At 42.8% G+C, this 23,613-nt stretch overlaps 2 protein-coding genes across 7 annotated transcripts in view; one reads left to right on the top strand and one right to left on the bottom strand.

The window, feature by feature from the left end:
- VASH2 (vasohibin 2) overlaps positions 1 to 3,183 on the top strand; it is a gene marked incomplete at its 5' end in the record, with an annotated part of 32,004 nt that extends 28,821 nt beyond the window's left edge. For both annotated transcript variants that reach the window (XM_082303057.1, XM_082303058.1), the window contains one exon: positions 3,044 to 3,183. In XM_082303057.1, coding sequence (XP_082159183.1) covers positions 3,044 to 3,113 — 70 coding nt within the window. In that variant the 3' untranslated portion in view covers positions 3,114 to 3,183. The remainder of the gene's footprint in view (positions 1 to 3,043) is intronic.
- A 2,436-nt stretch (positions 3,184 to 5,619) lies between these two features.
- Positions 5,620 to 23,091, bottom strand: ANGEL2 (angel homolog 2). 5 transcript variants are annotated; one of them, XM_082302520.1, is made up of 10 exons: positions 22,180 to 22,314; positions 20,108 to 20,544; positions 17,960 to 18,213; positions 16,661 to 16,730; positions 14,482 to 14,903; positions 13,389 to 13,515; positions 12,657 to 12,717; positions 10,635 to 10,798; positions 7,394 to 7,571; positions 5,620 to 5,910 (listed from the first exon to the last, which is right to left on the bottom strand). In XM_082302520.1, the coding sequence occupies exons 2-9, from the start codon at positions 20,535 to 20,537 to the stop codon at positions 7,417 to 7,419; spliced, it is 1,683 nt and encodes a 560-aa protein (XP_082158646.1). In that variant the 5' UTR covers positions 20,538 to 20,544; positions 22,180 to 22,314; the 3' UTR covers positions 5,620 to 5,910; positions 7,394 to 7,416. The 5 variants fall into 5 exon arrangements, with proteins under 5 accessions (XP_082158646.1, XP_082158645.1, XP_082158644.1 ...); XM_082302519.1 differs by lacking the exon at positions 22,180 to 22,314 and adding an exon at positions 23,067 to 23,091 and having other exon boundaries at positions 5,620 to 7,571; XM_082302518.1 differs by lacking the exon at positions 22,180 to 22,314 and adding an exon at positions 22,315 to 22,419 and having other exon boundaries at positions 5,620 to 7,571.
- Between the last annotated feature and the right edge of the window lie 522 nt (positions 23,092 to 23,613).

Here is a 23,613-nt window from a genome sequence, read left to right as displayed (position 1 = left end):
TCAATTGAAAGGCTTCACCTGCTGATGACAAGCTGTTATTACAGCCTGGGTTTCGTCAACAGTAAAATTACATGGGCCTGCTGGGAGAAATCTCCCACTGAAGGATATGTGAACTGGAGTGGTGAACTAGAGCATCTTTGCTGCATTGTTTCTGAAGGACAAAGGCTGAAATTGTGCTTAAGGATGGATGAGGATTTTACAGCCTCAAACCTTTAACTTCTTATCCTTGTTCCTTCAAGTTTATTAGGTAAATGTTAGTGGTGGCTGCCAGCAAGCCCACGATAGCCTTTCAGCCTGGAAATGCAGCTGCAAGGCAGGTGGGGCACGTTACAGGACAGGTGGCAATGCAATACCCAGTACGTGCCTGCCTAGGAGGGTGGTACATAGTCAAATTGCAGCTCATTAACTGAGCTATGCAGCAGTCCATGCATAGCTCAGTTACGCTCTTAGCCCACAGCTGGTGTGATCCTGCATCAATACAGAGGATATAGATAGGGTGGTGTGAATCTCTGGTAAGTCTGAAGCTTTACTGTGTCCACTTGCCCATCCCCTGAAGTCCCAAAGCAGGAGGGTGCAGTAAATTGCAGGCCTGTGTTGGAGCAGGCAATGCAGTGTTTCATCCTCATTAGGAGTGCTTTGGAGCTGGAGGGGTTTGGGTGAGTTGCTGTGAGTTTGGAAGGGAGGGTCATGCAGCAGCCTGGAGAATCTCTGCTCCTAAATGCCAGTTCACCAGATCTATTTCCTTTCAATTTCATGTTGAGGCTTAACATATGCATGCTCTATGAGCGTCATGGCAACACTGGCCTCGTGTGCTTCCAGCCCAGTGTAGCTGCTGAAGGGGAAATTCTGTTAGTCTGTTTTATCGGGATGTGCAAGGGAGCAGGATTATATTAGGATGTGTAAAATCAGGCAGCTCCAGTGCAGACAGCTCATGGATACTGTGTGCCCAGCAGCTGGGCACAGCTTGCTCAGCTGCTCATGGTCAGGGCACTTTAGATGGGAGGTGTGATCTGATGGGCCGGTACAGCAGAGGCCCCTCACTTCAGAGGGCACGTTTGGCATAAGGTCATTTGCCAGCCAAGGAGAGTTGGATCTGTGGTGCTTCTGGTCCAACCAAGTCTTGTCTTTTCTGAAACTCAGGAGGACAGTCTGTTTGTAGCTAAAAGCTACAGACAAGTTGTGGTGGATGGGTAGAAATGGGCACGTCACCATGGCTGTACAGTGACTCGCCATCTCCCTTGGATAATCAGAGAAGGTACTACATCCAGGCATGCTTTAATTAAAACCATATTCTGACCTTAATTAAAGGGAGGGAGAAAAAGGTGTGAAGAGGATCCCTAAATTGGAGGGAGGGAGGAAGGACGGACACTGGAAATATCATACAGTGCATCTCTTGCTGGTCTCTGACTCCTCTGCAAGCAGAGGGACGCAGCTTGTAGCTTGTTTACTGGTTAGTCAAATCCCATCTGCTCTGAAGGAATAATAGGGAAACATCCAAACTATCTTACAGTGATTTCTTTAAGTGTGATCCCTTCCTGCAAGTGAGAGAGACCAGTGAAGACTCCTTCACTTCTGTGAAGTACTTAAACTGAGACAAACATGAGGCAGGGCGCAGGGCAGTGCTGCAGTGAGGATGGTGGGGTTATTATGAGAGGTGCTTAGGTAAGTGGCAAAGCAACAGGTTTCATTCAGTGTGCCACTAGGCAGATCAGTAGCTGTCCATAGCAATGTCCCCAGCTCTCAAATGCTGTGCAGATTCTCAGCAGGGACCTGGTGTTAGCAGTTCTGCTCTTAAAAATAAAGAATTCCTTATTGAACCAAAGAATTAAAAAATATTTCAGAGGCTCTGTTGCACATGTGTATGTGTGAGCTATACACCCCCAGCTCTTGGAGCTGCACCAGTACAGCTCTTCCACTGGTGTGTGCCCCAGGTGGGGCCAGGCTTTCCCTGGTTTCCAGCCTGCCCATGGCACTGCTGCCTCTCCTGGGGCCCTGCTGCCTGCCCTGAGCTGCTCCAGCGGGAATGGGCTGGCAGCCTGCAGCAGGGAGATAAGCGCCAGCCTGGCTGTGCAAACTCAGGGGTCACATCTGCTGCAGAATGAGCAAAGAGTAAGCACAGAGAGCTGGAAACCAGGGCTGAGGAGCTGAAAGCACTGGAGCCACGATCAGCCTCCCATTGTACTCCTGGGGCTTTAGCTGTGTTTCTGCAGGGAAGCAGACATGCTGTAGAGTACTAGAGAAATGTGTGCTCTGAACAATGTCTGTCTTTAGAAAAGCAAACAGACTGCTTACTGTGAAAACAGCCAAGAGCCTGCAATAAGCTCTCAGATTAGACACTTCCATAGACTACAAATCAGCTGGATAGTTTTGGTTTGACAACTTTGTTTCAGGAGCTTTTCCATTGCTTGCTAAAAAGAGAGAGACTGATAGCTCAAGGTTTCCTTTGGTTCAGGCTGTTGGTATACTTAAATGTTCTAACAGCATCCATGTGTGTGTGATTACTCATGTGAATGGTATCAGAATGTTGGATGCCAGGAGACTGAAGGGAGTCCACCCTGTGTTTTCTGTTTGGTGGGCTCTAGCCCTTCACACAGATGCAGCCAGGAGGAAGGGGCAGCTGGGAGAGCCAACACGCAGTGGCCCTGTGAGAGGCCCTGCCTGTTTGCTCTCAGCTGTTTCAGCTTTATTCTAAACGCTGGGGTCCTGCTCCGGGGGAGATGACAGGTGGGGGTGTGTCTAGTCTTAGCTACTCATTTAGGCCCTCTCTCAAGTCAGGAGGAGAGGGTGCTTTAGGCTCACATCCTGGACCCCAGCATGGCACAGCTTGTCCTTCACTGGTGCGTGGCTTCAGAAGCACCACACAGACAGCTCAGTCACAGCAGTTCTGCGGCAGATTCGGCAGGATTGTGTCTAAGATGACATCAGGTCTAGCCAGCCCTCCTGTGAGGCGAGCTTTTCCCTGGGTGGCTGCTGTGCTCTCCACACCTGCACGGCGGTGCGGGATCGCGGGTCAGCAGCGCCCTCTTCCCTCCCCTGTGCGCAGGCCGGCGGTGCTGGACAAGAAAGGAGACCTGGCTACACTCAACGAGGTGGGCTACCAGCTCCGCATCTGACACAGCCATACCACGGACTTCAGAGGGCTTCCCGCTGCTGCTGCTGCACTTTACCTGCACTCCCTTGGAAGGAAAAAGGAATGGGACTATTTATTAACTTATGTACTCTTACAATAAAAGTTTGACCTAGAAAATAGGGGGTAATTTTTTTGGTGGCAGTATTTATTTAAGTTTATAGAAAAGGCATCAGTGGAGAGAACCTAAAATTAGATTTGCCAGGATATGAGATTTTTTTTCTCTCCCATCATGTAGCAGGTGATCCAGTGGTGTGAGTTTCTCAAATACAATTTCCCTGTACAAGTGTTAATTGAACTTGGTCTTGTGCTGGGTGGTAGCATTGGAATAACTAATGAATCATATTCTTAGTGTTAAGATGTGCTGGGGTGCAGTGCAATTAAAAAAAAAAAATTCACTATTAATCTTTAAATCAGCAATAAAAGCAAGCAGTGCAGAAGTGGCATAAGTTTTTAAAGTATCAATATTACCTCACTAGACTTAATAGATATGCAAAACTGTCAGTATTATTGTTTTCTAACTAATTTGTACTGTTTCCCAGCATTACTGGGAGTATTAAAACAGCACTGGATGTTTTACTGCCACCTGTAGTATTATTTTCTGCATGTTGCCGAAAGATGTTAAGTAATAGTAATATGCAAGTGTATTCTTAACACTGACATCTTGTTAGGCAAGATACGAGGTTTGAGATTTTTTAAATGATGATAATTGATGAATAATGGATTTTTAGACTTTCATACTTTTTTTTATACTTTTGTCACAAGCTTTTAGTCTTTCTGAACTACACCGCTGAAGCACAAAACATAGAGATTACTGTTTTGTAGAGACCAGTCAGCTTTTTTCTCATATATGTAGTACCTGGAATAATGGAAAAACTGTCAGAATTGCTAACCCGAGTCTATGTGCTTTTCTCTCCACATTTATGTGCAAATTTGAACCCTGTCTTGGAAAGGCCGAGCAGTCTCCGATGGTGATGCCTTGCCACCTTGTATTAAATCAGACATGGCAGGCTGAAGTTAACCTTCTGCCATGCTGTGCAGGGAGTTTCCTTACATATGTTGCAGTAACAACTGCTTAGTCAGACTTGGGTAAGGAAGTATGTCTGAAATACATGGAAATCAAGCTTGTCTGCTTCCTCCCTGCTCAGTTGTTTTGTTTTAAGACTTGGCTAAGGACCTGTGATGGACAGCAGTGTTCTCAAGTGACGTGGTAAGACTCCCTGGGGTCCACCATTTAACTTAGTGAAGTTCTCTGGAAGCATTTGAGTGCTGCATTCCTGGAAATGTTTCATAAGGTGCCTAAATATAAACTGGATTATTGTACAAGCCCAGCCTCTACCCTTTGTGCTGTGCTCATAGACGATGCTGCCATGGGCCTGGTGTACCTCCCCTCCTGGGCACTTACTTTTTTGGGATGTCGATGAAGATGGATGCTGTTACAGACTGACAGTAATGCTTACTCAAGCAGAATGATTTAAGCTCCTAGAACACCTCTGTCAGCCAGAAAATGAATGAATACAGAAGGAGATAATTGCTTGTACACAAAGAAGTGAATTGCACCTGCCTATGACAGGAAGAAAAGGCCAAGGCCCAGCAACCTTCTACAGCCAGTGAAAGGCTTTCTACTAATTAAGACTTCAGAAGCTCTAAAAGGAAAACTTTTCAGATGTGTGACACTTCTTTATCTAAGTTTACCATATCAATAACAGAAAGGCTTTTCCCATCCCTCATTCTCTAAACTTTTCCACTCCTGTGTTCACAGTAAGGAGTTTTTTGGTTAAGGAGTGAAGCTGAAGAGAGGGAAAATGCTCTTTTGGTAGAAATTCTTGTGTAATTTGACATCAGCTGCAGAGTTGCAGTTTCAAACTTTGTCTTGCCCAGTGTCTTGTGACCTAAACAATTTTTTTATGACTTCTCATGGATAAAATGATGTGGAAAAACTTGATCAGCTGTATCCTATAGCACAATGTTATCTGATCTGTTGCAAGTTTTTTCTATGAAACCATGGTTTACTTCAGCTCAAATAATAGTTGTAAATAGTTTCTACCCTTGTCCAGCACAATTTATTTTCTCTTAACTGATACTGAGGCTTTTTAATACTGTAGAGGTGTGTGACAAATTACTTTTGGTTCTTGTTTTAAAGTTCTGCTGAAATGTTCTCTTGAAACTTGCTTATGATGGCATTTGTCTTAAGTGTGGTTCAAGTGACAGCAAAGTGGTCAAATAGTGTAGAAAAACATGCATGACTTTTTGGGCTTTTTCTCATCACTTGTATATGCACAGTATGAAACTTCAATAAAAGTATCATGGTAGTCTTTTTTTTTTATGACTTACGTGGTTTTTTTGTTCTTGCTCTTAACAAGGGTTGCTACAACTGAACAATGTTTTTAGCTGTAACCTGGATGGACCCAGAAATTTGTGGCATCTAGCTAAGTATGCTGGCATCTGTTGATGCCTTATGAGGCCTCCTAGACACAGAGACTGGACAGGAGTAAAAGAATAAAATAGGTATTTATTTGAAAAGCCTTCAAAGGTACACCCTGGGAGCCAGAGGCTATTGCCAAAATGGACCCCAAGATGGATGACAGGTCACAAGTTCTTCACACTTTTATACATTTGGTTCATTTGTATAGCAGGGTTAATTCTCCAATTAAAGCTTCAGTTCAATGATGTAATTTCCCCTCTGCTGGACCCCCGTAGAAGCTCTTTGGATTATATTTTTTGGGCCTAGGATGGTCTGGGGACCTTGGAGAGCAGGCCTGGAGAGGCTTTGTCATGTCTACCTGGCACAAGTGAGCAGAAATTATGAAGCTGCAAGAAACCTCTGAGTTACACTCTAAGCAGTACAGAACCAGAAAACCATAAAAGTTAAAACTAGGCATCACTGTGAGATTACTCAGATGCTTGAACCCAGACAGGATCCGGTATCAAACAGGTTCTCATCCTCAGCATCAACAGGTAGAAGAAAGATCTTAAGTTACAACTACCTATGACAAAAGTAGCCCCCTCCAAATTCTCAGCAATGTAAGCTGAATGTTTTGGCAGGAGGTTTATTTTCTAATGGAACACCGAGGAACTTCTTTAATTCAACTGGTTTTATGTTTACTTCCACTGTACTTCCTACATTATTGTCCAAGCACAAAGTAATTGCAGTTGTCTGCAGTCAGGGAAAGGGAACACAGATGAGAATTCCACAAGTGCTTCTGGGAGACGAATGTGTCTGAATGTGATTTCAGGACCATGGGTGTAGGTTTTCCAGCACTACACTGAAAGACAATTCTGTTACTTCAAAGTTGATTCTGCATATCCATGTGGAGTTTGATGAAGTTAAAAGATTTGTTTCCAGCTCCTCTACGTTTCATATTCAGGCAGTCTCGTCCTTCTTTCATTACTTTGTAAATTATATTTTACACAGAATGTTTGTAAGTGCACAGTAAGAGTAAATATAAAATCTCGATCATTTAATACCTCAGGATTTGTCATTCCAAGATACAACATGGCACTTTTAATAACTAAAAGGAAAAACCCCACCCTGGCAGCAGTCGTTCAATATGTATGAGGTCTCAAGATGTCAAGGGCTAATTTTTTTTTCCTATAATAGATCAATTAAGTTTCCTGTGATGTGGCGTGCTCATTAAGCTTAGCTTTATTTCAGATATTTTAAAAAGGATTTCAGTGAATGCTACCTATATTTAAGCCCTTATAATTTTAAGCAACAAATTCTTAAAGCATAAATATTTGCCTATATGCCTTTCTACCTTTGAAAGTTCAATCTTGCAGCCTCTGCACTGACAACACTGAGTAAACTCCTTTGCAGAAGTATTAAGATGGAAGTGTCCACAGAGCACATTTGTAGTAAAACATTATTTTCAACCCATTATAAAATGCTGCAGGCACAGAAACACATTCCCCTTCGCTTGAAGAAACAGACAGTTCTCAGAATAGTCCTTTTTACTGTGATTTACAATAAAAATCATTTACAACATATCCATGAAAAATAATGCCATTTTGACTCTGGCACAGATGTTTTCCTTTATCAAAGAGGAAGCTAATGTAAAATCTTTCCTTTTTCTCCCTAAAGGACTTCATAAAGTAAATGAAACATTTTTTTGTTTAAAAAGAAAGTCCCTTTAGAAAGTCTATTTTACACAACACTAACAAATCAGCATGCAGGCAAACTTATTTAACTGGACCAGCAGTGCTTGGATTAACCTTTTAAAAAAATAATAATCATCCCATGAAGAGAGAAGGTAAAGGGAACTTTACCTACACCAAAAGTCCTTTGGATATTACCGTTCAATAAGCCTGAACTCTGCTAGCAGTGGCAGGTGGTCAGAAGAGTTATTTTCATTGGGAAGACCATTAACAGTCCAAAGATCTTTCTCTGTTAGAAGTGCCAGCCTGCCAAGAAGTTTCAGACCCCCACAAAAAGAATCCTCTGCTCCTGTTAAAAAAAAACAAAAAGGAAATGCTCATCAGTGTGGGCTAAACATCACACATTAATACATATGTAGAAGGAAGAAAACAGTATGGCAGCAATAATCCAAAGTTGTTACTGTTCCACCATTAAAATCACCAATAAGACAGCTCACAAGTTCTTTTATGACTCTCAGAGTAGGGTTTAATCAGTAGAGCTCAAAGTATTCAGAAGGACACTATTTTGCAGAGGGATAAATGGAGGTAAAAAGGAAAACGGATTTATTTGCTCAGTGTAACTCCCCTGAAAAAGCCTCATATAATCCAGTCCTGTACTTTAGACAATAGCATTGCTAAACAGAGGTGACACTTGCAAAATAAGGTCTCTTTTTAGAGTTACTGGTTCACATAACATTTTATTTCTGTATCCTCAAGCACAGAGGCAGGTCATACATTCTTGCTCATAAGGATGAAAGTACTCTAGCAGTTCCCTCTCTTAACTGTTCATCAGAAGAAAGGGATCTTCGTCCATTATCTCCTGCTACCTATTCCTGTAACTGCCTAAGAAACCCACCCCCACCTCCTTCCCGAGATGAAGCACCACATTGCTCATGCAACAGGGGAAGACAACTCAAGCCTTGCAATTACTACACAATTATATAGAACAGTTTGGGTTGGAAGGGATCTTAGGGCCCATCTAGTTCCAACCCCTGCCACGGGTAAGGGACACTTTCCACTAGACCAGGTTGCTCAGAGCTCCATCCAACCTGGCCTTAACACTTCCAGGGATGGAGCAGTGCTGGTCTCAATACTGATCATCTCCACCTGGATATTGAGCCATTGATGGCAACTGTTTGTTTCCAGCCAATTCAGTGTGTGGTGCAGCCACCAAATCCACCTCTCCAGCTGTTGGGCAGGACATGTCAAATGCCTTGCACAAGTCCAAGTAGATGGCACCAGTGGCTCTTCCCTTATCCAAACTGCTGTAAACCTATTACTAAAGGCCACTAAATGTGTCAGGCAAGATTTCCCAGCATCAAAGAGCAAACAGCTTCTTCAGCTCAGGTAGAGATCCTTCCATCATGTGTCAAACTTTTAGACTTCCTGAGCTATGTACTTATGTGAGACAACAACTCAGCAACCCTACCTATTGCTTTCAGAGTGCAGAGATGATACTGAGCACACTGAGTGCTTTCAGGACCAGCACAAACTGCAGCTGTAACTTTTGACAGAAATACTTTCTGTGTCACAGTGCTCGGCCAATTCAGAACTTCCTGGCTGAACCTGGTACTGGCTTACCATAGGAGATACTTTAAAGGACTATCCAGCAACTGCTGAACTCCTCAGAGTTCAACAGCTTCATCCTTTGCCATCTGCCAGCTTTCCAGCCCTTTAACAACCCAGCAACTGTTTGCTGCTCTAAAGAAAAGCTTTTTTTACTGCAAAGATCTCTTGGCAGCTCTAGAGCACACGTCCACCAGGTCTTGAGACACATTTATCATTTGGGACAGCACCTGCATATCTACAAAGGAGCTGTTTATTGCCACAGAGAGCTTGGTCTGCATGCAGTGATTAATATCACTCAGAACACTCAGCAAAATTGTGCCCTGCAGGACTTAGGTAGGTACTGAACCCTGATTACATGAAATCCTGAATACCGAACCAAATATCTGGCTAAACATGACAGAATAAACATGAAGATTTTAAAATAAAACCCTTTAAATGGAAAAACCCAATCAGTCAGCCTAGACCACATTTAACATTCACTTGTTCTGACTTCGGTAACTTTAAATACAGAGGCCCAGGTCATAAGAAAACTGAAAATCTAAACCATCACTTAATTTCTAAGAGCTCATGAATAAAAATGATACCAGTTTAAAGTAGTTGGAAAATGCAGGTTTGATTCCATTCTGTGCTCTGATGTGGGAAGAATCTATTTGAAAAACAAGTGCAAAAAAAAAAAATGTACTGTATCTCTGCTGGGGCAATGATAATGCAAAAAATATATATAAACAGGTGAATTGGGATTCAGTTTTGTGCAGGGACGCACTCTGGAATCACACAGCACTCTATTAAATCACATGGCATTCAGAAGTCATTTAAATACTTCCCATGTACTGGTTTTTCAGTCAAAGCTTTTGTACTTGTCATTTTACATTAAGGTAGCATTTACTGTGCATGTTATGACAAATGAGACTTCTGTGAATTGACTCAATGAATTTTAACAATCTAGTCTCAAGTTACAAGAGATGAAGGTGGTGTTTTCATTCCACATACTGAAAGCAGTATTAGTTTATAAAAATCAGTTGCCCTCTACAGTGGGAGCAGGAATGGAATCCAGATTTCTTTGCTACAAGTTTGCAGAGCCATTTATCTTCTAGCACTGCACTGTGGAATAACATGTTTATGTTGATGGCATAAAATACAGAACTCAGGAGGACATGGAAAGTAAACTGCTCAGAAGCAGCCACGGAACGAGTCCCAGTGCAATAAAGGACAGCTAAGCACCTAGTTACCCATCACGAAACTCCCTCAGAAGTACAGCGACTTTCTTGCACCATCTGGTGACTTTTAGCTGCAACTGCAAACTGGAGAAGGACAGCTGGGCCTGTGCCAGTGACTGTGCTCAAAGGCCACAGAGTCTGTTACTTGGCAGAAATTACTCCAAGACAAGCTGAGAAGTAAATTGCAGTTCGTTTATCAGTTTTAATGCACATCATAAATTGCTGTTCACCATTGTGTTGATCAGATAATTGGAAATACTGCCTTGCTGTAGGTCTGGCCTGTGTTACTGACAGCAATATTTCTCAGGTGCTACTTTCACTGCTGCTTTCCTATACCTCCAGCTTGTCTCCATGATGAGACAGAACTACAGAAATGTTCAGTCAGATGATAAGGTTTGCCCTGTGTGGCACTACAAGTCCTGCTGTGGTGAGCTGACAAGGCCAGCCACATTTCTCAGGTAACAGCTGACATTCAAAGCACTACCACGAACCTCTGAGGTACTTCACATGGACAGAATTATCACTACATTTAAACAAATATTTTTGCTTAGCATTTATAAAAAATAATTAAAAGTTGGTTTCTTTACCTGGCTGGGCAGCAGTATCATCATTTGCTGCAGAATAGAAAATATAATCCACGGTGACAGCACTTCGGGAATGACAAGTTGTCACTTCTGGTATCCCAGTTTCAGGGAAGTAATGAGAATAGACTGAAGACAATTTAAAATGGTGCCGCAATTTTGAAGACAACCTAAAGAGACATCAAAGGAAATAATTTTATTTTCTTGCATTACCAAGAAGGAATAAGCAATGAAGACATACCAAATAGTTCCTGGTTACAAACAAAACGAATTATCTGGATATGCAAACTAGTGTTTCTCTCCTACAAGCCATCCCATAGCCTTTTGTGTGAGAGGCCTGAAACTCTGAAGGCAAAATGCAGGCAGCATTTTCAAGTAAAAGAGCTGATCAGAACTGGCTTAGCTGACACTTCAATTATAGATAGCTTTCACCTCCACATACATTTTGTAAGCAATCACATGTCCTCACTCAGCAGTCTCTCCCTGACACACAGGCAGAATGTCCACAAATGCAGCTCACAGGAAAGCAACAAAGCACAAACTCGTCTATAACCAGGCCCTTCAGCATATAGAGAAATTCAGATTTTTAGGTTTTTTCCTCCCCCAAGTTAGAGCTATCAAGTGCTTCCAAGTTAGACAATTAGGCATAGCCTTTCTTCCACTCAGGCTCCCATTTTCTATCTCCCCATCATTTGTCTGTTCCTCTTCAGTTCAGCCCATCTTGTCTCACTCGTCTTTTCAATCTTGAAAAACTGCAAACAGCAAAACTACAGCTTTCAGCAAAAGAACTCCTGTCTCCCAGACATTTGCTTCCATCATCTCTGCAAATCATCCATCCCTCAGCTGTACCTGCCTCATCTTGCATCTTAAACCTGGGCTGCAATGTGTTCTGGTTGAAATCCAAGCAATTAAAAACAAAATCAGCATGTTACCTGCCTGATTCAGAGCAAACATGCCAGCTGGTACAACACAGGACAAGTAGTAATTTCTGCTTTTGTTACATGACATCCCTTTTAAGATGAGGGGAAAAAGCCCTGCAAGAAGCATTCACCATGCTACGGTTTTAAACAGTAGCACAGGGCTTCCTGTTTGTTACCTACTTCTTCTCTCACAAATGCCATGACTTACCTTTTTCATCACCAAGAATCACCAAGGGTTCTAATATAACTATCTGCAGTGATACCACAATCTCATTTCTGGTAAGAAATGGCTGACTTGGAGCCTGACATCCCATACACACATTTATGCCAATTTCCTTCTTCTATGCCTTACTTTGTATGCCTTTACCAGTTTGGTAAATGCAAGTATTTTTCCTTTCAAGAAGCAGTTACATTTTCCTTCTCAACATTCTAGCCATGGCTTCCTCCTTCAGTTCAACAAGCAGATATTTGATCTGAGTGAAAGTTGTATTACCAAATCCGTAATACTCCACATTTCTCAGACTCAAATTCTCCCACAGAACTCATGACAAGGAAGATTTTATGACCTTTCCAGTTCCTTTCCCTCCTTCACCCAAATTTCGTGCTGTATTATAGGATTTCACTACATCCATAAACTAGAACTGCTAACACTTAAGCAGCTGGACAACACTGGTTTCTTTTTGTCCTCTCCCTCTTTTAAAAACATGGCTTCTGCAACTGGACTGAAATTCACATGTTTCTTGCAATGTCCCTACAGAGGATGATGTCCTGTTTATGTCAAGAAGTGACAAAAAATGCCAGAAGCATTATTTTAATAAGCAGACTGAAAGTATCCTCTAAAAAGCACTGACACCTCACCCCTGCATTATGAAAAAGTATCTCCAAGTTCCTGAAAGAACACGCATTCCATTATTGCCAGTTCTAGTCTTTTGCTGTCTGATCAGCCTTTTCACGTTTAAATGGGCAATTCTGATTTTGCCAAAAGGGCAGAATGGGTTGGGTGATCAACAGGTATCCACAACTGGAATCAGATATAAATTTGGTCTAAAACCAAAACCAACCCCCAAGTAACCGGCCAAGGGCTTCCATATTTTCCCCCAACACATACTTTTCAGATGCTATTACAATCTCCTGAGGGTTGTCTGGTTTTGCCGCTTCCAATTTTTCTCCTGCAAAATAAAAATAAATTCAATTTACATTTAAAAATAGGATAGAAGTGAGACCAATACTGAAGAGTTACAGAAAACCTACAGGAAAAAAGTGTCTTTAAGTACACTTATTTTTTGCAGCAGGCAAGATACAAGTCACAAAGCTGGATTAAGTTCTTCTGTTCCTTTAGTAGCATTCCTTCTAAAGATCTTTTACATTATGTCCCATTCATTTAAAATTGCTTTTTTCTGTCAAAGAAAAAAATAGTGGATGAAAGATGTAGCCATACTCAGCAAGGAATCACTTGCTTTTCCCAACTGTTCCACAAAGTGCCAACACTATAATTCATAAGCTCTGAGGCAGAATGCAGGTTCACACTACGTCCATGTGCTGCATTCCTTCCCCTCCCTCTTCCCAGTCACAGCACAGCTGCCTTTCAGGATGCAACCCCAGCAGTTTAAACATTACACACCAACTCCCGAATGGAAATTTGTAACTATTATCTTCTAAACATTCAACTTTGCAAAGTTTAGGTGAATACATTGCTTTACACTCTAATGAGCCCAACAAGGGAGTTTTGCAAGCTCAAGACTCATTCTTTTTCCCCCACTAGAACAGAACATCTTGTTTTCAGTACTGCCTGAATGATACTTTCAAAGGTTCACAAAAACTCATTAATCCAAAAACTGACCTGCATTTTCTTCTTTTTGTTGCTGTTTTATTTCATATACACAGTTTTGTGAAATACCTAATTTTTTTGGCCAAATTGGTATAGATAAGATTCTTTGTCCCCTTGGAAACTGTTCTTGTCCAGAGACCTGAAAAAGACAACACAAGCTTTTTTCAGACAGAAATCTGATTTAAAAAAACCACCAAACAAACCTGAAATAAATGAACATTTTTCGTAAAGTTTAAAGAAAAAGGCCCAGTCCCTTAGAATAACTCTTATAAGAGTAAAATCCCTGTAAAAATAACACCCTTTATGTGCATCCCCTTTGTTTATTCTTAGCAAGTTCTTTGCAGCTACCCAATTTTTCCAGGTAGTTCTTGGACACTGTGAGACTTCCAAGGACACTTTTAGCATGTGACAGGACCAGATCAGCATACAGAGCTACACAGCAGACACTTCAGCTTCAGGATGCTGATCCTTCTGGGAGCAAGGCAAGTCAAATGGGGGCTTGAATCAACTACCCACTAGCAAAGAACACCCAGCAGGGCTATTTTTTTGTCATGTTCTCTCATTTTATGTAGTTCAGTCACTCCTATTAAATAGCATGTGACACATCCAACAGCTGCATACAAGAGCTCACAACAAGACATCATTTAACATGAAACAGTTGAGGTTCAGCACCTAATTGCAGCTTTGTTTCATAATTACTGCGGCCACCAAGTTTATCTACAGTAAGAGTCATCTTCCCACAGAGCACACAGTAGGTTTTTGATTAAGTAGTTATTTTATCCTACTTAAAGACTGGGCCACCTAAACACAGTGATAAAATCATCCAAACACAGTGATACAATCACCCTGTGGATTCACTACATTTCAAGAATGATTGTTGGTGAGTTTTTCCTTTCAGAATGCTGGGAAAGGATGCAACATTCCCTAAGGCACAGCTAATACAACCAAGCTCATTGAAGTAACTCTGCAGTAACTTTTGCTTTGCAGGCTGCAGAGATGGCACTAAGACAGGCACTGCAATGGAAGCAATCACAGCACCACTCAGATACTTCTCTTTAATCAGCACTAACCATTTTCTTGGTGAGAATTGAGAAGCATAGCCTACCTTCCCTATAGCAAGTCCTTCATAATTTAACTTTCCTTCCTTTATAAATCTGTACAATGGAGAGCCAGGAACAGAATTGAAGTCCCCACAGATGATAACTGGGCAAAAGGAACCATGCTTCTGAGGGGCAACACTGGCTATCTCTGCCAGGAGCATTGCAAGCTGGGTCAGTTTGATGTCCCCTCTCCTTGGGTTGTACAGCAGGTGTGTATTGGCAATACAGATGGCAGCGCTGGCTTTACAATGAAATCTGGGCTGCAGCAGCAACACCAGTCCAACGTTGTCCCTGTCCAAGAGTGGGATATCGCGGCGAAAAAATTCCACGGGGTTTGAGGAAATCAGGCTAAATTTGGAAGTTTTGAAGCAAATGGCACAGCCATCAGGTTTTCTCCCTGTCCTCATTTTATATTCACAGTGATACCCTGTAAAAAAGGCAATTAAAAACATAAAATACTATTGTATCAATAGAGACTCTGAAACAAAAAAAATTAGAAAAATCTCACACTACTTCTCTCACATGACAGTCAACCCTCAGTCTGAAGTACCAAAGTCTGCATGAAGTTCACATAGACTCGTATTCACTTTTCTTTCTGCCCCAATCTGACCTGAAGCGAGGCAGGACAGGAAGCCTGGTCCAATACCTTTGGCAATGTGTAAGCATCTACATACTCTAAGATACCAACCATGTTCTTATCTCCTCATGTGGAAAAAAAAACCAAACCAACCCAACAAAGAAAGCCCCCAAGTCATATAAAAGTGGCCTTGTGCATTGAAGCTTTTTCTGGATGTTACAAGCATGGTTTAGGAGTGATACCAGTGAAGCATTACCAATCAAAAGCCTTAATCACACTAAGTCATTAGTCAATGTCTAAAATGATTCATAGAACAAAGGCCTCAAACATAATTATGCAATTATCCAGTGAGCAGCAAGTGGCAAGCTTTCACCAAGGGAACAGAGACACTTATCAAATGACAGCACTGGACTTCAAACAAGTCCACCTAAAAATAGTGATTTGCCAATTTATTCATTTTATGTAGAGGTGATTTAAACAAGATTTAAACAAGACCTTATCAATCTAGGGAAAAAAAATTAGATCTTGAAACAGTATCTAGTTTTTGCCATTTTCAAATATTCTCTGCCCTGCCCAGACCATGACTTCATGAATTCATGAAGCAGAGCCTTAGTGAAGTAGGGTGAGTTGACCTGAGCTCACACCAGTGCTGGAACAAGGGATTCCCATTCCCCTCTCCCAGATTCAGGCCATGTTGCTCCTGCCACTTGTTGCAGCACTTATTGCTAACTCAGTAAGGCAACAGAAAATTAACCCAGAAAAACAAAATTAGTCTGGATAGTATTCTGCTAGACTGGTGGATTTCACTAGTGAGTGCCACAACTAGCCCAGGATAAGGGGCAGGACACACATCTGGGAGCTAGGGATGGGGAAAGGAAGGGCTAAAGCAAGCTCCAGATCCTCCTGTACAGTAGCTAGAAGCTCACTTGCCCCCACAAGCCTGGCCTCGCAGTGTTGTTTCACATTTCAAGTGGATTTCAATCAGTACTGCCATTACTCTATCTTCTTTGCAAACACTCAATTCTGGGAGCTAGACTACCTCAACTAACCAAGAAAGAAAAAAATTACCAGTCCAGTGCTGCTCCTTTACCATGCCCTCCTGGCATCAGACGAGAACCAGTGCCAGGATGGAAGCAGGGCCCTGGGACTGGAAGGTGGTCCAGGGCACAGAAGATTTAGATCAGTTTAAACCACCATGGAATCAAACCCTTCCATAAAATCACATGAGGGAGAGTGACAAGACAGTCTATTCAGACTGACTGACAGCACTTGTATAAAAACTAATATATATACACTGACCATGGATAACATTTAGCGCTGGTATTTGGAAGGTTTCAAGGCAGAAAAACATGCCCTTGAAGAGCTACCCAACAGGAATACTGCTAAAAAACATTAAGGTAGTTTCCAGAGAGCACTTGATGAATTTCTGAAAGAGGATACACAACATTGTTGCATGTGATGGCAAAAGACTTGCTTCTATAATCTATGAAAGGTTTTTTTTGAGGAAACTAGTGCTGAGTTCCCAAAGGACTACAAGTTCCCAAAGGGTAACAAGTTACCCCTGCAGGGGAGAAGACAATGTATTGGTCCTAGGAGTTTCATCATACCCAGGGATTCCAAACTCGACTTGATCTCTGTTCTATAGTGGTCTTCTTGGACTTCTTGTAAGCAGAGCACCTAAGGCAAAGGTTTACAATTACAATATATTAGTAAGTACATCAAAATATCACCACAGCATATCTCTGTACAGGTATTAAAAAAAAATATCAAACTCAGAAGCTTTTTGACTCCATAATCCCACAACAGAATTCACTCTTCTATAGAAAATGCTGCCTAAGATTATGAAGAAGGCCCCAATTCCTCCCACCCTTTTTCAGACAGACATTTTCAGAGGTGAGAATAAATATAATCAAAGTAGTAACTTGCTACTACATTCTCAGCAGTTCAGGGGAAGGCTCAGTGCCAGAAAGGAGGGATGAAGAGTCCAATGGCATACTACAGGGTGGAAAACAAGCTTCCATATTATGAGAACCTAAACCAAAGATCAAACTCAGAATATTCAGTTAAGAGAGTTCACAGAATCACAGAATATTTTGAGTTGGGATGGACCCACAAGGATCATCGAGTCCAGCTCCAGTTGTGAGCATCTTTAGCCTTTCCCCAGCACGCTGCAGTAACACACAGTTTTACAACCACCACTGGGATAAAGGACTGAGTTGCCAAAGGGGAACAAGTTACCCCTGCTTGCTGAACTGCAGCAACACATTCCACTTGCCCAGCTGACAATCACTCATTCAAGGTCTCAAGGGAGACTCAAATCTCAAGCAACATTCTGAAGTCTCTGCTTCACTTAAGATTACAGTTCCAACCAATGAAATAGTTAAAGATCTATGTCCTTTAGCATGAAATTTCTCTGTGGAAAGGGCACCTGCACCTACCAGGGTCTGACAGCAGCTGTTCTCTCAGAAAGCTACCTAAGGTACCTCATTGTAAAAATATATGCATGGAGGATGTATAAATTTATTAGGAAGAAAGAAAGAGCTTGAGGGGGACTTTAATTTCCAGATTCCTGGCTATGTAGTAACATAACTGCACTTTTCAAATGGTACAAGGCTGTTTTTCTGTGGCTTCTCTAATACAACCACTTTTTTTCAGTACTGTTTTCTGACACAAACAGGATGGATTCTATCACTGAACTTTTGTTGGTCTAAACAATGACTGAAGCAAAATTTTACTGACTTGACTTCCTGATTAAGACTTACAATAATTTATGTGTCCTCAAAAATAAACAATAAACTCTACAAAACCACAGCAGTGTTTTTTCAGACCCCCACAGAGAGTAGCAGAATTTGCTACTTCTGTTTATCAGTGCTTAAGAAATATCCACGTGCTCATTTTCTACTCACATCTGCATCCAGCTCTTTGATTTCTTGTAGGATGTTGGGAAATCTGTATGTCCAGAATAGCAATCGCTGCCTGCAGTGTTTGTACAGGTGAGAGTTGTCTTCCAACAAATTCTGTGAGAGAATATTGTAGGACATGACTGTAAAATCAAATGTTGCCTCGCTTCCTGTATTGCTTTGGTCAGATCCTTTATTTTTAGCGATTTTCATTGTTTTACTCTGCTGACAGAAATATTCCCAGTGTCTTTTGATGGTTCCTGTTAAAAGCATATGAAGCAGAAAAAAAGTTATGTTATAGACCATATGACTTCTTACTGCTCTTGGAAATCATTCTACTGACAATTATTTGTCTTTCAAATCACTTAAATAATTCTAAAAGCTTATTCAATTAGCAGTGATTCAGACCTTCTGTTTGAGATGAATTTTATATAAGCATCAGTTAAAAAAAAAAAAAAAATCAAACAAACAAACATCACAAAACCATTATATGCCCTGGATTTCAACTGCTTTGAAATTGGGGAACTGGCATGTTCTAAGGAGATGGTTGCTATCAGACTATACCCCCTGCTCCTGCAGAAGGGCTGTCAAACTGGTGAGTCAAATCCACTCTGTTAACAGAGAGTCTTATGCTGCCTTCTCAGCAGAGATGGTGTACTTCAGTCTGGGATACACTCCTTAGAGCAGCATGTGGGCATCTTGTTTATCTCTCTATCCATGACTAACAAAGGGTTAGGAATCAATCAATCACCTCTAGCCTGTGTACAGTCTGTAAAACCCATCCATAAGCTGCAACAGGGTCTCCTACAGGAGTCCCAAAACAAATAATGAACCTGATTTTCCTCAGTGAGTTGAGAAATCAAGAAATTATTAAGTCTCAGAATTACCAAGAACTTCTGAAAAGGCTTCCTTTGCCTTTCTGCCATTTCTAATTTCATACTTACTATTAGTATGAAAATTTGTAATAACCTATCTGCCCACCATTAAGCATCCAGTTACTGTTTAAGAAATGTATTTCTCCACTTAAAAACTCATAGAGGTGCTTTTCACCCTTTATATCTGACCTCATCTGAGAGCAAGCTGAGATCTGGTTACCGATGCTAACAACCAGTGGCAGACTGCAGCTATAGCTGTTACTATCTGTCCTATTTGGTTAGTAAATTTCATTGCTATGCTCCTGAAGATAGATATGATGTTTCTAAGCCTTATGGGTATTTGTGTCCAAAAATCCCTTTGGGATGCTGATAGCATCTACTGCCCTTTTTAGTCATAATACAATTTCCAGTTTATTTTTCTAAGGAAGTCACTTATGCAAGAGGGCCATGGTTTTGACTGTGTCCCTCTATTTGTTTCACACTAGACAAAACTGTAAATATACACAAAACTCAGTAAAATACTTGGATGCTATGTAGAAGATTGTAGCTGTAATAAGCTAACACAGACACTTTGAAGTTTCATGGAAGTTTGTCAGTGAGCACAGTAGACAAATCTGCACTTCTTCCTGTATTTCTCTGGATAAGCACAAGTGCTGCTTGCTCTGTCAGACGTGATCTGACACAGAACTTGCTAACATGCCACTAGCAGAATGCAGTTGCAAAAACAAAATCACACAGTCACACTGGAAGCAAGCACCATTAAATCTCTGTCCATTAATTCTCAGTTTTCTAGGTCGCAGATAACTCAGCTGGTCTGGAAAGAACGCAGTTCAAGTCCAGCAGGGTTTATGAGCTCAGGTAGAATACCAGGAATGAAGCCATACAACTGCCAGCCCAGCTCAGCCCTACAGCAAGTCAGCCAAATCTTTTTGCTTTTTAGAGTTTCCAAGTTAACAGACATGACCTGGTGAGACATGAGAGAATGTTGTCTGAACCAAGCTCAGGACTCCCCAAGTTGGGCAATCCCTCACACAACTGACTGTGTTCTACTGCCAAGTGCAGTGAACCTAGTTCTGGTGCACTGTTTGACAGCACAAAATACAAGTTTACAGACTAAACAGTATTACAAAACTGGACCATTTTTAAGACATGTTTTCCTGAGAGGGATGCCAAGAAAAACAGTAACTCAAAAGGAGCAGGCAGTACTGCTCATAACTCTAATGCATTTGGTGTATTTAGCATTACAAATGAACATGGAAAATGAGCAAAAAGCATTTACCTTTCTTGCTGCTGTGTTTTTCTTCATTCTGTGCTACAGAAAGACAAGATACTCCCTTCTGATTAGACAAGTTTGTTTCTTGTTCAGGAGTCGAAGTATCATCCTGGCCACTGAGTCTTCTCTTCTTTGTCAATGGCTCTTCTCCCTCAGATTTCATACTGGGGTTGGGTAGGTGAAAGCAACAACTTTGTGTGTAGTTATCAAGATGCCAGTTATAGTTCTGAAACTGTCTCCAAGGTCCAAAGACTGGAGGGAATCTCCAGTTTGCTGAGAAATCAGATGAAATAGGGAGTGGAAATGAGGCCCAGGGAGGAGAGTGTCCGGCCCATCTCATACAGCTGGAAACTGGGCTGTTCAAGGTGAGTAGCTGGGAGCCATTCCAGTGGGTGATCCAGTCTCTGCCCAGCCTCTGCACATGGCGGGGCAGCATGGAGTGTCTACCAAAAAAGCACAAGTTTCATTACTTGCACACCACTACACCTGCCTGTAGAAAGCTGTAGAGGCAAATCATCCTGGTCAGGACTTACACAAGATACTCTTTCTCTACAAGTTAACGCATACAAGATACTCAAACGCTTATAGATATATACAAAATATTTAAACATTTATCTAAATGATATGCAAAATGGGACTTTACAAAGAGATCTTGCATCCTTTTCCTCCCCTCAGATTTACAAGTGCCATTTAGTGTCCAAACCCTATCCATCTGAGTAACTATTTACAATTTATTTTCTGCCTCGTTGAATTCCAGTGTCAGATCTTTCAAGCACTCAGAGGAATGACCTCTACAAAAGGTCATTTTTGCATGCTGCATTAACTTTATCATAAGGCTATTTGTAAGGAATGAGAAGACCACTTTCCTGCAAGCAGTCAGAACTTTGTTTGGAAAGCCATTGATATAGCTCAAATCCCAATGCCAACACAACAGGGAAATAAAGGTGCTAAGTCTCAAGGCATCACTAGCACCAGCTCAAGACTAAATCTGTATTCTTATTTCTTTTCCAGGAAGGCAAACCACAGCTCAGCAACTAAAACCATGAAAAAAAGGTGGGGTTTTTCCTTTTTTTTTTTTTTTCAGAAGAAAAAAGAAACCTGTCTCTCAACAAAATCAGTGGAATGAAGGCTGAGTGACAATAATCTGTCTCAGCTTCCTCACTGTTTAAATAAGAAGGTGTATTTTGAGCTTATAAGCAAAAGATAACAAAGCCTGGTATGCGTGAAGTTGAACTGAAGTGAGAACCTCCCAGCTGCCGTTCAGCCGAGCAAATACGCTGAAATACAGAATCACAGAACATGCTGAGTTGGGAGGGACCCACAAGGATCATCGAGTCCAACTCCTGTACCTGCACAGGACATCCCCAGGAGTCACACCATGTGCCTGAGAGCGTTGTCCAATCGCTCCCTGAGCTCTGCCAGGCTGCCTGGTGCTGTGACCACTTCCCTGGGGAGCCTGTTCCAGAGCCCGACCACCTTCTGGGTGAAAAACCTTTCTTTAACATCCAGCCTAAACCCGCCCTGACACAGCTTCAGACCACTGCCTTGGGTCCTGTCACTGGGCACCACAGGGAAGAGATCACTGCCTGCCCCTCCTCTTCCCCTCATGAGGAGTTGTAGACTGCCATGAGGTCTCCCTCAGTCTCCTCCAGGCTGAAAATGACCTCGGGCGCTCCTCACATGGATTCCCCTCAAGGCCCTTCACCAGCTTCATTGCCCTCCTTTGGACACCCTTTAATAGCTAATACAACTTTCAGCAAAACCCGCTTGTCCCGAAACAACCCTTTCCCGCCACAGCGCACCAGATGTAGTCGGGCAGACACACAAACAAAACATTCCCCCACCCCCTCCCCCCCCGCACACCACAGCATTACTATGGAGCAAAAAGAGGCACCACTCCTTTACAAAAACCTCCTGAAACACCTCCTTTACCGAAAAGCGCTGAGAAACTGCGCCCTCCTAAAGCCCCAGCCCCGCACCCCCGGCAGCAGACAGCCCCACGCCGCGCTGTGCTGTTTACCGCGGCCCTGCTCGGCCTAATGGCGGGCATTCAACACCAGCGCCCCCAGCCCCGTTACCTCCCGGCGGGCCCGGGCGCGGGCCCGGCCCAGGGGAGCCGCGCTACCGGCCCCGCGCAGCCGCGGCGCCCCCCGAGGGGGTCAGCCCAGGGCAGCGCCAGCTCCGCCCGCCGCGCTCCGGCCACCGCCTCATACCCCGCACGGGCTGCGGCCGCGCCGCGCCCTCCCGCTCGCTCCTGGGACTTGTAGTCCAAGGGCCGGGCCTGCGGCCATGTTTAGTCCTGGAAACCGACGCCGAGGCCCGGCCGCCATCTCGGCCCCGGGCGGGTGACGCCCCCGAAACCGCGCTCCCTTCCCGGGGCGCTCCGGGGCAGCGCCCGCTCCAGAGCGCAGCACGACCGGCATGTAGGCAGCCTGATTGCGGGCTTTTGAAGCGTTTAGATGGAGGTAACACTGTGTTCATGCATTAGTTTCTTCACCCAGAGTGTGTCTGGGCGCTGGAACAGGCTCCCCGGGGAAGTGGTCACAGCACCAAGTCTGGCAGAGCTCAAGAAGCATTTGGACAACGCTCTCAGGCACATGGTGTGACCCTCGGTGATGTCCTGTGCAGGGCCAGGGGCTGGACTTTGATGATCCTTGTGGGTCCCTTCCAACTCAGCATGTTCTGTGACAGTTTCCATAGGTGGTCTTCTCCCTGGGAATCACCATGTGTTCCTGCAGGGTCAAAGGGACTGAGAAAGAGCTGCGATGTATTTCAAGGTGCTGACTATTTCAAGGGCAGCAGCATCATGCTTAGTGTTTGCAGAAGAAAACCGAACCCCACTCACCCAATAAAGTATTTCAACCTTGTCAGGTTTTAAAATGCAGCTGAAGGTGCTCTCTGCTGAGGGATGGGTGGGAGACCTGCCCGCCCTGCAGACCCTGCTGACAGACCCACTGCTGCTTACCAGCTGCAGAAACAATCCTCTGGCTCTGCCGATGTTGCTTGAATAAGCACTTAGAACGCTTTCTTGAGGTCTTCTGAGGACAGAGTAAATGCTGGCCCTGTTTACTGTAAGGAAACACAGCACAATGCATAAGAAAAATTATAGTGCTGAATAGTGCAGATGCTGTGCAGGAACTGTAATCAAGTAAAATACTGTTTCTCTGCATTCCTTTTATATCTGTTATAAAAGTGACTTTAAATAACATTTGAAGTTTTCCCAGGAGTGGTAGGGAAGACTGGAACTGAAATAATGCAGTGATGAGCACGCTAGTTAGGCAATGTGTCAAATCCACTTTGGGTTTTCCATTTCTTGGACACAAGTTACTGGTGAAAGGTAAAAATACCCATCCGTTTTCTGTTAGTTTCATCACAATATGACAGTGAAACTACTAGTCCCATAATACACGTGTAGTAAAGGATCTCCCAACTGTATTTTCAAGACCATCTTGTTTTGGTGGTTTGTTCTTTTCTGCATTTTTGTGTTCTTATCTCTTAGATGTATTTCTAGG

The sequence above is a fragment of the Coloeus monedula genome (genome assembly GCF_965178545.1).
Source record: "Coloeus monedula genome assembly, chromosome: 2".
NCBI lineage: Eukaryota > Metazoa > Chordata > Aves > Passeriformes > Corvidae > Coloeus > Coloeus monedula.
The sequence above is the reverse complement of the archived record's forward strand: the minus strand, read 5'-3'. Positions and strand labels throughout refer to the sequence as shown.